Here is a 15381-nt window from a genome sequence, read left to right as displayed (position 1 = left end):
CAAAGTAGATGGGAAAGGCTTTGTTTTTCCTGATCTTATGATTAGATTTAGCACAAGTATAAACTGGGAAATACTTGAGAGAATAAGTTGTTTGGGCTCTGGGGATCAGTATTTTATGATTTAATTCTAGTCCTTCTTAGTTTATGGCTGGTTTTTTTGCTTTGTTTTGGTTTTTTGTTTTGTTTTGTTTTGAAAGGGGGACATTTTGCAATACAGTTTTAAGTGTCTGCCCTGTTGCATATGAAGGGGGCGGGATTCCTTCTAGACTGCTGTCATTTGGTCTAAATTTAGAAGTGAGGGATTTAAGGCCATCAGTCAACAGCTTCCTGCATTTTGTGCTGTTCTCCATTGAAGTCATGATTAACGCCTGGGCTTTCGTTCATTTGGGTCCCCTCAGATACACCTATGAGCGAATTGATGGGCGAGTACGGGGAAACCTGCGCCAGGCAGCCATCGACCGGTTCTGTAAGCCAGATTCAGACCGCTTTGTCTTTCTTCTGTGCACCAGAGCGGGAGGCCTGGGGATCAATCTCACAGCTGCTGATACCTGCATCATATTTGATTCTGACTGGAACCCACAAAATGACTTGCAGGTAACCACTAGGATGATTGCTCTTTACCTTAGCTGCCCTGGATCCCAGAACATCATGATAGGGCCTGGCTTGGCTACAGAGCATCTATGATGCTCCATGCTATGGTGTCAGCTGGTTGACAGGCTTAGGGCCTTGGTCAGGGGTGAAACTGAATGAAAAGTAAATGTCGATCCCTCCAACTAATTAGAGTGTGGTTCTTTCCATTAAATCAAATGATGTTTCACAGTGGTAGCCTCCAGATATAGACTAGAACTACTAAGTGTTAATGATCAGAAATAAAGATGCTAAGTTTGACTAATTCTCTAATTCTTGATATGTAGATGATTCGGGCATTTTCACTTGGTTTGGTGGTTAGGACGGTCATATTTCATCTACAGTAAATTAGTTAACCCAGAGGGGTAGGAAAGTTCCATGGAGTGGCAGGGGCAATGGGGGAAGCCTCACCAGTTCCTTTCTTCTCCACACAATTCAGCACGTTTGAGTTTATATGTGTCCAGTTGACTGGCTTTATGGATTCTATTTTTGGTTTTAGCCAAACTAAATAACAGGTGACTTTAAAAGATTACTGCAAAGATTGGAGTTGATACATTTTTTTAGAAGCTAACATAAACAAGCAAGAAAATGGCAAGATCTGGTTTGGAATTCTTCCATCAACCCTGTTTCAAAGTAAAAATAATGGCATTCTAACTATATGGGCCGCAAAGTCAGACAAAAAGATTCTAACTTGTCGATAAGACCATTTGGAATGTAGATTTACAGCCATTATCATTAATGATGAACTTCGTCTTAAATGTGTATTGTATGTATCTTGAGATATTTATTAATACTAGGATTATGGGTATGTGGAGAAGAGGGTGGGTGAGTGGCTCAAAATCTTTATCATAATACAGGTGATTGATCAAAAGAAGTTTGGAGGCTGTTCTTTGACAGGATTCAAGAGGTACTCTAGGGATGCTGCAAGAGAAGGGATGCAGGGAAGACTGCACGAAGCTGATGGGTATCTGGGCTTCCCTACCCACCCACTCCTACATAGTTGTTCTACTTTGTTTTTCTTTTTCTATTTTTCTTTTTTCTTTTTTTTTTTTTGAGACAGAGTCTCGCTCTATTCCCCCAGGGTAGAGTGCAGTGGCACAATCTTGGCTTACTGCAACCTCTGCCTCCCAGGTTCAAGTCTCTTGCCTCAGCCTCCAGAGTAGCTGGGATTACAGGGGCTTGACACCATGCCTGGCTAATTTTTGTATTTTTAGTAGAGATGGGGTTTCACCATGTTGGCCAGGCTGATCTCAAACTCCTGACCTCAGGTGATCCGCCCGCCTCGGCCTCCCATAGTGGTGGGGTTAGAGGTGTGAGCCACTGTGCCCGGCCCTTTGTCTTTATCATTTAATGAGTTTCCACATAAACTTTTGTTTGAAGAAAGCAGCCTAGTAGTTGAAAACTCGTGCTTTAAATTATTAAATTAGTGATGGCTCTGAAAATATTTCATGGTATATATCATAAAGTAAACTATGTTCAACATGTAGCCTCAAAGAAAACCTGTGATTATGGCTAGCTTGCCGTCTTCTTTCTACTGGTGAAAACATGGCTGAAGATAATTGCTAGATATAATGAATAACCCATTTTTAAAGGAGTAACACATTCAACACTAAAATAATAAACAAAAATGAATATTTGATCAGCTCAGTATCAAAAACCTACTTACGACAATGATACAGATTACGGAGTGGAAAGTGATTGCCTTTTGGACTGCTGCCTGTTTTTAAAAATAGTTTTATTGGAATATAGCCATACCCATTTGTATGTTCATTATCTATGGCTGCTTTCATGTTATAGTGGCAGAGTTGAGGAGTTGCAACAGAGACCTGATAGCCAACTAAACCTAAATATTTACTGTTAGGCCCTTTGCAGATTTTTGCCAACCCTTACAGATTTCATGTCCCCCTCAGAGACCACAAGTTCTCTTCTTTGTGATGCTCACCTGACTGTGAGGTATGGCACCTGGGAGAATAATGGCACAGGAAACCAAAGTTGAATGGCCAGCTGGACATGCCTGAAGGGATATCCAGGAGGATCAGTGAAAGCATGGGGCTGGTGACAGGTCATGGCGGAAGCAAAGATATTGGAATGACCATGCTTCACCTAGACGAAGTCTAAACATTACCAATTGAGTAGGTGCACTGCCAATGGAAAAAGCAAGAACGTGAATGTTCAAACCTACTGGAGAAGGCAAAGTCATCTGAGGTGACTGATTTGTATGTGTAGCAACCAGAGAAGTTGGGTGGGACTGTCCAGAATAAGGGTCTTGGAGGAAGGGAGAAGCTCTGGAGTAGCTGTTCTCAATGTCCCACTGCTGGGGAGCTGGCAAGAGATGAATTAAGGAATAGCAGTGAAGTCCAAACTGAAATTAGATAGTGTGAACTTTATTACTGTGTCGAGTCAGTTTCTGAACTTCCTCTATTGCTCAGCCTGAATGAAGAAATGGAGAAGCCCAGCACCATGGAAGATCCAAGGTGGAAGATGCAGGGTGGGAGCTCATATGGAGAATGCAGCAAAAGGTTACTGCATGAGAGAGAACATTTCTATAACTCAGAAGGAATCATTTTTTATTTTTTTTAATGTCTAGCCAGTCTAGATAGAGATGAAAGAATTGAGAAATGTAGAGCAGTTTTAGGACAGGGGACTAGAAGAGCGGCTGTAGCGAGTGGGATTGGTGGGCTATAAAAAAAGATGTGATAGAGGAAGGTCCAAGTTCTGTGTCTCCCACAGAGGTGGAGCAAGATTCTTGCTTGCTTGGTGTGATGAGGAAGAGAGCAAGAGGGCTTTTCCAAAAGCAGGAGGGCTGGAGACTATCCACCAAACGATGCACACTCCCCACACAAGCAGATATACCCATGCCCCTTGGCATTTGCCCTTGCACCTACGTGTTATAAATATAGAATATTTACTCCAGAGAGTCTGAAGACTGAGACACTGAGATCATTGTGTTCCTCTTCCCAAATCCTCCCCTCTTCCCAAATCCTCCTCTCCTCCTCTTGCTCTCCAGAAAATGGAGGCACAGGTTCATTAGGATACAGGCTAGAAATTGGGTACTACTGAGGAATAACAAAAGCGATTAAAGTTAGCTCTGAGAGATCTTAACAATATTATTGTTCTATCTGGACTGTCAAAGGAAAACCAATTTTTACATTCCCCTAATGGGGAGATCTTATCTAGAGTCAGGTAAGTGCCACACCTGCTCTCAAACCTTGAATATGTCTGTGTTGGCATCAGCATGCGTAAAAAAAATTGAAGGGTATCAGTTCGCCTTTTCTCACCATCATTCAGAAGACACAGGCTCTAATTTAGTCCTGGCACATCAGCAGCAGCAGGTGTTGTCTAGGTTTCCCGTAACACCTAAGGTTAAGAAGTGGCACAGGGCAATAACAGTTGCCTGAAAAGGAAAGAGAAATGAAAAATTGGGTTTTTATCTTCTCTCTTCTTTTTTTTTTTTTGAGACCGAGTTTTGCTCTTGTTACCCAGGCTGGAGTGCAATGGCGCGATCTCGGCTCACCACAACCTCTGCCTCCTGAGTTCAAGCAATTCTCCTGCCTCAGCCTCCCGAGTAGCTGGGACTACAGGCGTGCGCCACCATGCCCAGTATTTTTAGTAGAGACGGGGTTTCACCATGTTAACCAGGATGGTCTCGATCTCTTAACCTCGTGATCCACCCACCTTGGCCTCCCAATGTGCCAGGACTACAGGCGTGAGCCACAGTGCCCGGCCCCTCTTCTCTCTTCTTAGTAGGAAGAGGCCACTGTTGCTGCTACCCCTGAGGGCAACGGCAGACATGGTTTCATGCCCCCCCCAAAGACCACAAGCACCTTTCTCTTCCATTGTTCCATGGTACCTCTGCTTCTTACTCTCTGGGGGGCTTTTTGCACCTGGAGGCAAGAGTTCCTTAGGGTTGAAGAGGGTTCAAGATAACAGTGGTGGGCTGCACAGTTCTCCATCCTTCCTGCCGCTAAGGTCCCTGAAGGCAGAATTCAGAAAGTGTGGGAGCAGATGTCCTGGCCAAGAGCACAGCCACAGGGTAATGCAGCTGCTACATGTCTGCAGGATTTTGGAAAGGAATTGGGAGTCCAGTGTGAGGAACCAGGGCCCTTTCCAGGATTGACAGAAGCAGAACTTAGGAACCTTCCACACTGCTCTGAGGTGTAGAGGTGTTGGGCCTCTGTGCCTCTTCCTCTGCTGCCACCATGTTGCTTGCACCCCCTGTTTCTTCTTTTTTATTTTATTTTATTTTTTTGAAGACAGGATCTTGCTATGTTGTCCAGGCTAGAGTGCAGTGGCTCAATCTCAATTCACTGCAACCTCCACTGACCTCAGCCTCCCAGATAGCTGGGTTATAGGCATGAGACCATGCCTGGCTAATTTTTGTATTTTTTGTAGAGAAGAGGTTTCACTGTGTCACCTAGGCTGGTCTTGAACTCCTGAGCTCAAGTGATCCACCCACCTCAGCCTCCCAAAGTGCCGGGATTACAGGAATGAGCCACCACTCCTACACCCCCTCTTTCTTGATTGTGTGTGTGTGTCTGGAGTTTGGAGGATTGCACCTGTTGAGTTTTCTTTGCTATGAGAAAGTACGAATTTGTAAATGTATACACAAATACTCTCCTGTGTAGTCATTTATTCAGTAACTATCTCTTGAACACTGGGACATGCCAGGTGTTACTTAAAGTATTGGAGAGACACCGGTGAGCTAGATTGGCAGTTTTATTTCAGTGGGATAGGCAGACAGTAAATGAGGAAAAATAAGATAATTACAGATGAGCAATATTTACTGCAAAGAAAATAAAATAAGAGGATAAGAATGGTGGGAGTTGGGGCTGGGTGTGATGGCTCATGTTTGTAATTCCAGCACTTTGGGAGGCTGAGGTAGGCAGTCACCTAAGGTCAGGAGTTCAAGAGTAGCCTGGCCAACATGGTGAAACCCCATGTCTACTAAAAATACAAAAATTAGCCAGGCATGGTGGTAGGCACCTGTGATCCCAGCTACTCGGGAGACAGGCAGGAAAATCCTTGAACCTTGGAGGCGGAGGTTGCAGTGAGCCAAGATAGTGCCATTGCACTCCAGCCTGGGTGACAAGAGCAAAACTTCGTCTCAAAAAAAAAAAAAAAAAAGAATGATGGGAGTTCGGTGCCCTGATTTAGATAGAGTGGTCTGGGAAGATGACATCTTAAATTATGAAATAAGAAGGAAGAATGTTCCAGGCAGAGAGAACAAAGAGTATAACCATGCAGAGTAAGAATGTGAATAGGTGGCGCCCCGAAGCACAGGATGGGACAGGCTCTTACTACACAGCATCAGTCCCAAACAGAGTGAGTCAAGTTCTTTTTGAGTACCCTGCTGCATCTCTTTGTCAGTGTCCTTTTTTTAAAAACTCCTTTCTGATACCCAAAAGCACCCCTTTCCCATTCTGTGAATTCATCTTCCCTTCCTGTTCTCAGCCAGTGCTTGACTGACTTATCTGTCAGATTTATTGAATCCCACACAGGGTCTTGCCATGTTGACAGCCCAGGCTGGTCTCAGACCCCTGGTCCTTTGTCAGACTCCCAAGGTGCTGGGAAGGTGGGCAAGAACCACAACACCCAGCCTGTTTGTTTTTAATTGTCAGAACATCGTTATTCATTTCTCTTTGGCTTTTGTCCACCCCAAATGTATTAGAAAACAAAGAACAAATTGTAAGCCCAGAAACGGTTAGAGCTCCATAACCTTCTCCAGAGATTAGGAGTGGGGGATTGTAGCACCACTGCCCCCAGTTGTGTTTTACTCCAGAGGTTTTTATATTTATACCTTTGCAGATGCATTTCCTCCAGACTTCATCTGAGTTCCTGGCCCTACTTCTGAATGTTTCTTTCTCTACCTCATGTTTTTTGGGGGGGGTGAGTTCTCTTAGGAAAATAAAGAAGGGTTTGAGGTTTGACTGAGGAGTCTCTTAAATGTGACGGGACTCACCCTATTGTCCCTCAGGTAAGTCATCTTGAGAGAGAACATGTTTATTTCCATGTAATTTAGCTGCTTGTGGCCTCGGCTCTCCTAAACGGGGGTTAATTTTTCTCTGTTAACAAGAAGTCCAGAGGTAGGCAGTTGAGGATTAGTCAGAGTGTCATCAGAGTCCCAGGTTCCTTCTGTCTTTTTCCTCCACTGTCCTCAGTGTGTGTGGTTTACAGCCTCTTGATTCCGTCCCAGAAAGGAAAAATAAGGAAAGCAGGCATGTTGGTTTTTACAGGAAAGCAGAACTTTGGCACGTATCTCCAGGAGGCTCTATTACACCTCATTGTCTAGGACTGTGTTACCTGGCCAGCCCTGGGAGTCTGGAAGTGATTTCGGTTGAACATGTTGCTGCCCTATACAAGAGTCAGGGTTCTGGCAGTGAGCAAGAAAGAGCAAGGTATGCCACGAAGGCCGTTAGCAGTGTCTGCAGGGCCCCTCTATCAGACTTCTGTCCAGAACTTTTCAACTCCCTCTTGTATTTTACCCTCAGAAACACCATATGAGCCAGAAAAAAAATCAGGGTCAGTACTTAATGGCCATATAAGATTACTCCCTTGAAGGTCTCAAAACCATATTACTTACCTTGATCACTTAATTTCCAGAATTTTTCATCAAACCATCTCCCAGTAACAGATTTGCTACTGCTAAAGATACAGAAAGAAGGCCCAGCAACTAATTGCAATAGCCAAAGACTACAAAACTCATTGTTCAGCAATAGAAGACTAATTGAATAAACTATAGTATATTCAGCTTTGAAAAAAGAATGAAGAATATCACTATATCCTGCTATGGAATTGTACCCTGTATATATTGTTAAGGCGGGGGGTGGGCGGAAATACGGTGGAAAAGGTTTGTATCGTATGTTAGCATTTATCTTAAAAGGCTGTGTGTCTTTGTAGCTATCTGTCCCTTCCCTACCAAGGATAAAACTAAAATAAACTTTGCTTTTAAATGGTTACCTTTAGATAACAGGATGGAAGTGACAGGGAAAGAAGCTAGTTTTTCCAAATATGCCATTTTGTGTATTTGACTTTAGAACCATTTTAAGTATTTTACCTTGTTATTAAAACAAAATTAATTTTTTAAAACTTTTTTAAAAATTGCAAAAATTATGGAGAATTCCAATGTACCCTTCACCCAGCTTCCCTTAATGTTGATATCTTATATAACCATAATATAATGATTGAAACCAAAAGCAACATTGATATGATACACTTTAATCTACAGACCTTATTCATATTCCCTCAGTTTCTCACAAGAATTTTTTTTTTGGCCCAGTATCTGCATTCCATTTAGAAGTCATGACTCCCTAACCTTCTCCAGTCTGTCAGTTCCTTTGTCTTTCCTTATCTTTCATGACCTTGACACTTATTTTTTTTTATTTTTTTTTTATTTTTTATTGCATTTTAGGTTTTGGGGTACATGTGCAGAGCATGCAATACAGTTGCATAGGTACACACATGGCAGTGTGTTCTGTTTGCTTTCTCCCCTTCACCCACATTTGGCATTTCTCCCCAGGCTATCCCTCCCCACCTCCCCCTCCCACTGGCCCTCCCCTTTTCCCCCCAGTACACCCCAGTGTTTAGTACTCCCCTCTCTGTGTCCATGTGTTCTCATTTTTCATCACCCGCCTATAAGTGAGAATATGCGGTGTTTCATTTTCTGTTCTTGTGTCAGTTTGCTGAGAATGATGTTCTCCAGATTCATCCATGTCCCTAAAAAGGACATGAACTCAGCATTTTTGATTGCTGCATAATATTCCATGGTGTATATGTGCCACATTTTCCCAGTCCAGTCTATCATCGATGGGCATTTGGGTTGGTTCCAGGTCTTTGCTATTGTAAACAGTGCTGCAGTGAACATTCGTGTGCATGTGTCCTTATAGTAGAATGATTTATAGTCCTTTGGATATATACCCAGTAGTGGGATTGCTGGGTCAAATGGAATTTCTATTTCTAAGGCCTTGAGGAATCGCCACACTGTCTTCCACAATGGTTGGACTAATTTACACTCCCACCAACAGTGTAAAAGTGTTCCTTTTTCTCCACATCCTCTCCAGCATCTGTTGTCTCCAGATTTTTTAATGATCACCATTCTAACTGGCGTGAGATGGTATCTCAATGTGGTTTTGATTTGCATCTCTCTGATGACCAGTGACGATGAGCATTTTTTCATAAGATTGTTGGCCTCATATATGTCTTCTTTCGTAAAGTGTCCGTTCATATCCTTTGCCCAATTTTGAATGGGCTTGTTTTTTTTCCTGTAAATCTGTATGAGTTCTTTGTAAATTCTGGATATCAGCCCTTTGTCAGATGGGTAAACTGCAAAAATTTTTTCCCATTCTGTTGGTTGCCGATTTACACTAGAGACTGTTTCTTTTGCTGTGCAGAAGCTGTGGAGTTTCATTAGGTCCCATTTGTCTATTTTGGCTTTTGTTGCCAATGCTTTTGGTGTTTTGGTCATGAAGTCCTTGCCTACTCCTATGTCCTGGATGGTTTTGCTTAGATTGCCTTCTAGGGTTTTTATAGTGCCAGGTCTTATGTTTAAGTCTTTAATCCATCTGGAGTTAATTTTGGTGTAAGGTGTCAGGAAGGAGTCCAGTTTCTGCTTTCTGCACATGGCTAGCCAGTTTTCCCAGCACAATTTGTTGAACAGGGAATCCTTTCCCCATTGCTTGTTTTTGTCGGGTTTATCAAAGATTGTATGGTTGTAGATATGTTGTGTTGCCTCTGATGCCTCTGTTCTGTTCTATTGCTCTATATCTCTGTTTTGGTACCAGTACCATGCTGTTTTGATTACTGTAACCTTGTAGTATAGTTTGAAATCCGGTAGTGTGATGCCCCCCGCTGTGTTCTTTTTGCTTAGAATTGACTTGGCTATGTGGGCTCTCTTTTGGTTCCATATGAAGTTCATGGTGGTTTTTTCCAGTTCTGTGAAGGAAGTCAATGGTAGCTTGATGGGTATAGCATTGATTCTGTAAATTACTTTGGGCAGTATAGCCATTTTCATGATATTAATTCTTCCTAACCATGAACATGGAATGTTTCTCCATCTGTTTGTGTCCTCTCTGATTTCGTTGAGCAGTGGTTTGTAGTTTTCCTTGAAGAGGTCCCTTACGTTCCTTGTGAGTTGTATTCCAAGGTATTTTATTCTTTTTGTAGCGATTGTGAATGGCAGTTCATTCTTGATTTGGCTCTCTTTAAGTCTGTTATTGGTGTATAGGAATGCTTGTGATTTTTGCACATTGATTTTATATCCGAGACTTTGCTGAAGTTGCTTATCAGTTTCAGGAGTTTTTGGGCTGAGGCGATGGGGTCTTCTAGGTATACTATCATGTCGTCTACAAATAGAGACAATTTGGCTTCCACCTTTCCTATTTGAATATCCTTTATTACTTTTTCTTGCCTGATTACTCTGGCTAGAACTTCCAGTACTATATTGAATAGGAGTGGTGAGAGAGGGCATCCTTGTCTAGTGCCAGATTTCAAAGGGAATGCTTCCAGTTTTTGCCCATTAAGTATGATATTGGCTGTTGGTTTGTCATAAATAGCTTTTATTACTTTGAGATACGTTCCATCAATACCAAGTTTATTGAGGGTTTTTAGCATAAAGGGCTGTTGAATTTTGTCAAATGCCTTCTCTGCATCAATTGAGATAATCATGTGGTTTTTGTTTTTGGTTCTGTTTATGTGGTGAATTACGTTGATAGACTTGCGTATGTTGAACCAGCCTTGCATCCCCGGGATGAATCCTACTTGATCATGATGAATAAGTTTTTTGATTTGCTGTTGCAGTCGGCTTGCCAGTATGTTATTGAAGATTTTTGCATCTATGTTCATCATGGATATTGGCCTGAAGTTTTCTTTTCTTGTTGGGTCTCTGCCAGGTTTTGGTATCAGGATGATATTGGTCTCATAGAATGATTTGGGAAGGATTCCTTCTTTTTGGATTATTTGGAATAGTTTCAGAAGAAATGGTACCAGCTCCTCTTTGTGTGTCTGGTAGAATTCGGCTGTGAACCCATCTGGACCTGGGCTTTTTTTGTGTGGTAGGCTCTTAATTGCTGCCTCGACTTCTGCCCTTGTTATTGGTCTATTCATAGTTTCAGCTTCCTCCTGGTTTAGGCTTGCGAGGACACAGGAGTCCAGGAATTTATCCATTTCTTCCAGGTTTACTAGTTTATGTGCATAGAGTTGTTTGTAATATTCTCTGATGATGGTTTGAATTTCTGTGGAATCTGTGGTGATTTCCCCTTTATCATTTTTTATTGCATCTATTTGGTTGTTCTCTCTTTTCTTTTTAATCAATCTGGCTAGTGGTCTGTCTATTTTGTTGATCTTTTCAAAAAAACAGCTCTTGGATTTATTGATTTTTTGGAGGGTTTTCCGTGTCTCAATCTCCTTCAGTTCAGCTCTGATCTTAGTTATTTCTTGTCTTCTGCTGGGTTTTGAGTTTTTTTGATCTTGCTCCTCTAGCTCTTTCAATGTTGACAATAGGGTGTCAATTTTGGATCTCTCCATTCTTCTCATATGGGCACTTATTGCTATATACTTTCCTCTAGAGACTGCTTTAAATGTGTCCCAGAGATTCTGGCATGTTGTGTCTTCGTTCTCATTGGTTTCGAAGAACTTCTTTATTTCTGCCTTCATTTCGTTGTTTATCCAGTCAACATTCAAGAGCCAGTTGTTCAGTTTCCATGAAGCTGTGCGGTTCTGGGTTGGTTTCTGAATTCTGAGTTCTAACTTGATTGCACTATGGTCTGAGAGGCTGTTTGTTATGATTTCAGTTGTTTTGCATTTGCTGAGCAGTGCTTTACTTCCAATTATGTGATCAATTTTAGAGTAGGTGTGATGTGGTGCTGAGAAGAATGTATATTCTGTGGATTTGGGGTGGAGAGTTGTGTAAATGTCTTATCAGGTTTGCTTGCTCCAGGTCTGAGTTCAAGCCCTGGATATCCTTGTTGATTTTCTGTCTGGTTGATCTGTCTAATATTGACAGTGGAGTGTTAAAGTCTCCCACTATTCTTGTGTGGGAGTCTAAGTCTCTTTGTAAGTTGTTAAGAACTTGCCTTATGTATCTGGGTGCTCCTGTATTGGATCCATATATGTTTAGGATCGTTAGCTCTTCTTGTATCAATCCTTTTACCATTATGTAATGGCCTTCTTTGTCTCTTTTGATCTTTGTTGCTTTAAAGTCTATTTTATCAGAGATGAGAATTGCAACTCCTGCTTTTTTTTGCTCTCCATTTGCTTGGTAAATCTTCCTCCATCCCTTTATTTTGAGTGTTTGTGTATCCTTCCATGTGAGATGGGTTTCCTGAATACAGCACACTGATGGGTTTTGGATTTTTATCCAATTTGCCAGTCTGTGTCTTTTGATTGGTGCATTTAGTCCATTTACATTTAGGGTTAATATTGTTATGTGTGAATTTGATACTGCCATTTTGATGCTAAGTGGCTGTTTTGCCCGTTAGTTGTTGTAGATTCTTCATTATGTTGATGCTCTTTAGCATTTAGTGTGATTTTGGAATGGCTGGTACTGGTTGTTCCTTTCTATGTGTAGTGCCTCTTTCAGGAGCTCTTGTAAAGCAGGCCTGGTGGTGACAAAATCTCTGAGTACTTGCTTGTTCGCAAAGGATTTTATTTTTCCTTCACTTATAAAGCTCAGTTTGGCTGGATATGAAATTCTGGGTTGAAAGTTCTTTTCTTTAAGGATGTTGAATATTGGCCCCCACTCTCTTCTGGCTTTTAGTGTTTCTGCCGAGAGATCTGCTGTGAGTCTGATGGGCTTCCCTTTGTGGGTGACCCGACCTTTCTCTCTGGCTGCCCTTAGTATTTTCTCCTTCATTTCAACCTTGTTGAATCTGACGATTATGTGCCTTGGGGTTGCTCTTCTTGCGGAATATCTTTGTGGTGTTCTCTGTATTTCCTGCATTTGAGTGTTGACCTGTCTTCCTGGATGATGTCCTGAAGAGTATTTTCCAGCTTGGATTCATTCTCTTCGTCCCCTTCTGGTACACCTATCAAACGTAGGTTAGGTCTTTTCACATAGTCCCACATTTCTTGGAGACTTTGTTCATTCCTTTTTGCGCTTTTTTCTCTGATCTTGGTTTCTCCTTTTATTTCATTGAGTTGATCTTCGACTTCCGATATTCTTTCTTCTGCTTGGTCAATTCGGCTATTGAAACATGTGCATGCTTCGCGAAGTTCTCGTATTGTGTTTTTCACCTCCTTTAATTCATTCATATTCCTCTCTAAGGTATCCATTTTTGTTATCATTTCCTCATATCTTTTTTCAAGGTTCTTAGTTTCTTTGCATTGATTTAAAACATGTTCTTTTAGCTCACAAAAGTTTCTCATTATCCACCTTCTGAAGTCTAATTCCGTCATTTCGTCACAGTCATTCTCCATCCAGCTTTGTTCCCTTGCTGGTGAGGAGTCTTGGTCCTTTCTAGGCGGCGAGGTGTTCTGGTTTCGGGTGTTTTCCTCCTTTTTGCTCTGGTTTCTTCCCATCTTTGTGGATTTATCCACCTGGACCTTGACACTTTGAAAGGGTACTGACCAGCTGTTTTGTGGAAGGTTCCTCAGTTTGTGTTTGCCTGATGTTTTCTTAATGGTGAGATTTGAGGTTATGATGCTTTTGCATTTTAGGCAAGAGTATCATAGAAATCATGCTATGTCCTCCTCTGTGCATTATATCAGGGGATGCGTTATATGAATACATCTTATTAGTCATGATGTAACTTTGATTACTTGGTTAACATGCCATCTGCCAAGTTTCTCCACCGTAAAATACCTTTTTAATCTCTAAAAATTAGTATCCTCTGAGTGGCTATTTTGAGGCTCTATCCTGTTTCTCATTCTCCTTCTTTCCATTAATTTTAGCATCCATCAATGGTTCTTGCTTTCAGTAAATTATTACCATGGTGTTTAGCTAATGGTAATTTTTTATTCTCATTCTTTCTACATTTATTAATAAGAATTCTATAACAAAGTTGTCTTTTGTCTCCCATTTATATCAGTATTGGCTCGTGGATATTTCCTTTGTTTTATAATCCTTACTCATTATTTATTTTATTTTCAAGTTGTTCAGATTTGGCCATTGGTAGCTCCTTGACATTGGCTTCTGTGTTTTTTTAAAATTCTCCCATAGTTTTTTGAGTGCTTCTTACTTTCTGGCACCATGAGATGCATTTTTCCTGCCCCAGCCTTGGAATTGACCATTCTCCCAGGATCCTTGCTTTCTTTTATTTGAGAATAGCATTTATAAACCAAGGTCTGGCTATTAGGCATGCCCACTGGTACTGGAATGTTATTGCTTCTAGATCCTCTGTGCACATGTAGCTAGGAAACAGATGTATGTATACTTACACTAGCACTCATACAACACAGCTATATTTATTCTGTGTATATTCATCCATAGTGAATTTTCTGGTTACAGTGTGTATAGTCTCCTCTTACTTATTAACTTCTTTCTCTGCAGGATGAGGCCTTTTATCATAACACAGTATATTTACTTATTTATTTCATCCTACTATACTACACATCAAGTAGTTTTCGAATTGCTAACCCATATTTTGTGGAAAATACATTTACCAGAATATGATATTGGTCTAGTGGGGTTTTTGGTCTTTAGTAGTACAGTATATAAGCAAAATGCGATTTACCAAAGTTGCTAAGTTGATCACCATCTCCTTCAGTGTAGTTAAATTAAGAGGGGGAAACATCAATTCCTAAAACTCAAAAGCAAAATGAAACAGTTGACTCTAGCTGTGTATCGAGTGAATAGCATATAACTCACAGAAAAGGATTTCAAGGGTCTGTATTTAATATTTTTATACATTTTCATTTCTGTATAATTTCATTTTGTACTCCAATGTACCCTTTATCCAGATTCACAAACTGTGTTTATATTTTGCCTCACTGACTCTACCATTTTTGCTCTTTCTCACTCTCTCCTTTGTGTCTGTCCCTTTCTGAGTACATGTGTAGACACACACATCACTTTTTGTTTGAGGTATTTGAGAATAAGTTGCAGGCATTGTGCCCCCTTGTCCCTTAAATACTTTCAGTGTGTAGTTTGCTGGGACTTTCTCTTGTATATCCATAGTTGAGTTCTCAGAATCAAGAAATAAGAATATTTTCTCCAATCTACAGTTCATATTCAAATCTTAACCGTTTCTTTCAACGTATTTTATAGCTGTCATGTCTCTTCAGTCTCCTTTCATCTCAGTCAGTTCCTCAGTTTTTCTTTTTATTTTGTGGCCTTCAAGTTTTTGGAGAGTACTGGCCAGTTTTTTTTTGTAGGTTTTCCCTCAGTTTGGGTTCATCTGTATTTCCTGAGGATTGGATCTAGGTTTAGTACCACCCCAGAACTGACACATCTTCTCAATATATCACATCAGGAAAAACATGCTGTCCATTTGTCTGATGATAGTAACTCTGATCATTTAGTACAGTGATGTCTGTCAGATTTCTCCACTATAGAGTTTCTGTTTTTCCCTTTGAAAATAAGTAAGTTTGGAGAAATACTTGGAACTGTATCTATCCCTCATCAAAGTTTCACCCACTGGTTTTAGCATCCATTATTTTTGGCTGAATCAGTTATCACTGTGATGAGTACAAAGTGGTAATTTTCTAACTGTCACTCTGCACTTGTTAGTTAGCATTTTACTATAAGGAAGAGTGTTCCCTTTTCCTCCCATTTATTAATTTTTGTCAATACGAATACATGGGTTCTTTTTTTAATCAGTGAGTT

The 15381-nt window shown here is 40.9% G+C and overlaps 1 protein-coding gene across 2 annotated transcripts in view; it reads left to right on the top strand.

Moving 5' to 3' along the window:
• The window catches only part of CHD6 (chromodomain helicase DNA binding protein 6), a 202991-nt gene that overhangs the window by 126187 nt on the left and 61423 nt on the right, over positions 1-15381 (top strand). For both annotated transcript variants that reach the window (XM_078371699.1, XM_002806769.7), the window contains one exon: positions 398-593. In XM_078371699.1, the coding sequence (XP_078227825.1) occupies positions 398-593 (196 nt within the window). The remainder of the gene's footprint in view (positions 1-397; positions 594-15381) is intronic.

This window comes from Callithrix jacchus, chromosome 5 (assembly GCF_049354715.1).
Source record: "Callithrix jacchus isolate 240 chromosome 5, calJac240_pri, whole genome shotgun sequence".
Lineage (NCBI taxonomy): Eukaryota > Metazoa > Chordata > Mammalia > Primates > Cebidae > Callithrix > Callithrix jacchus.
The sequence above is the reverse complement of the archived record's forward strand: the minus strand, read 5'-3'. Positions and strand labels throughout refer to the sequence as shown.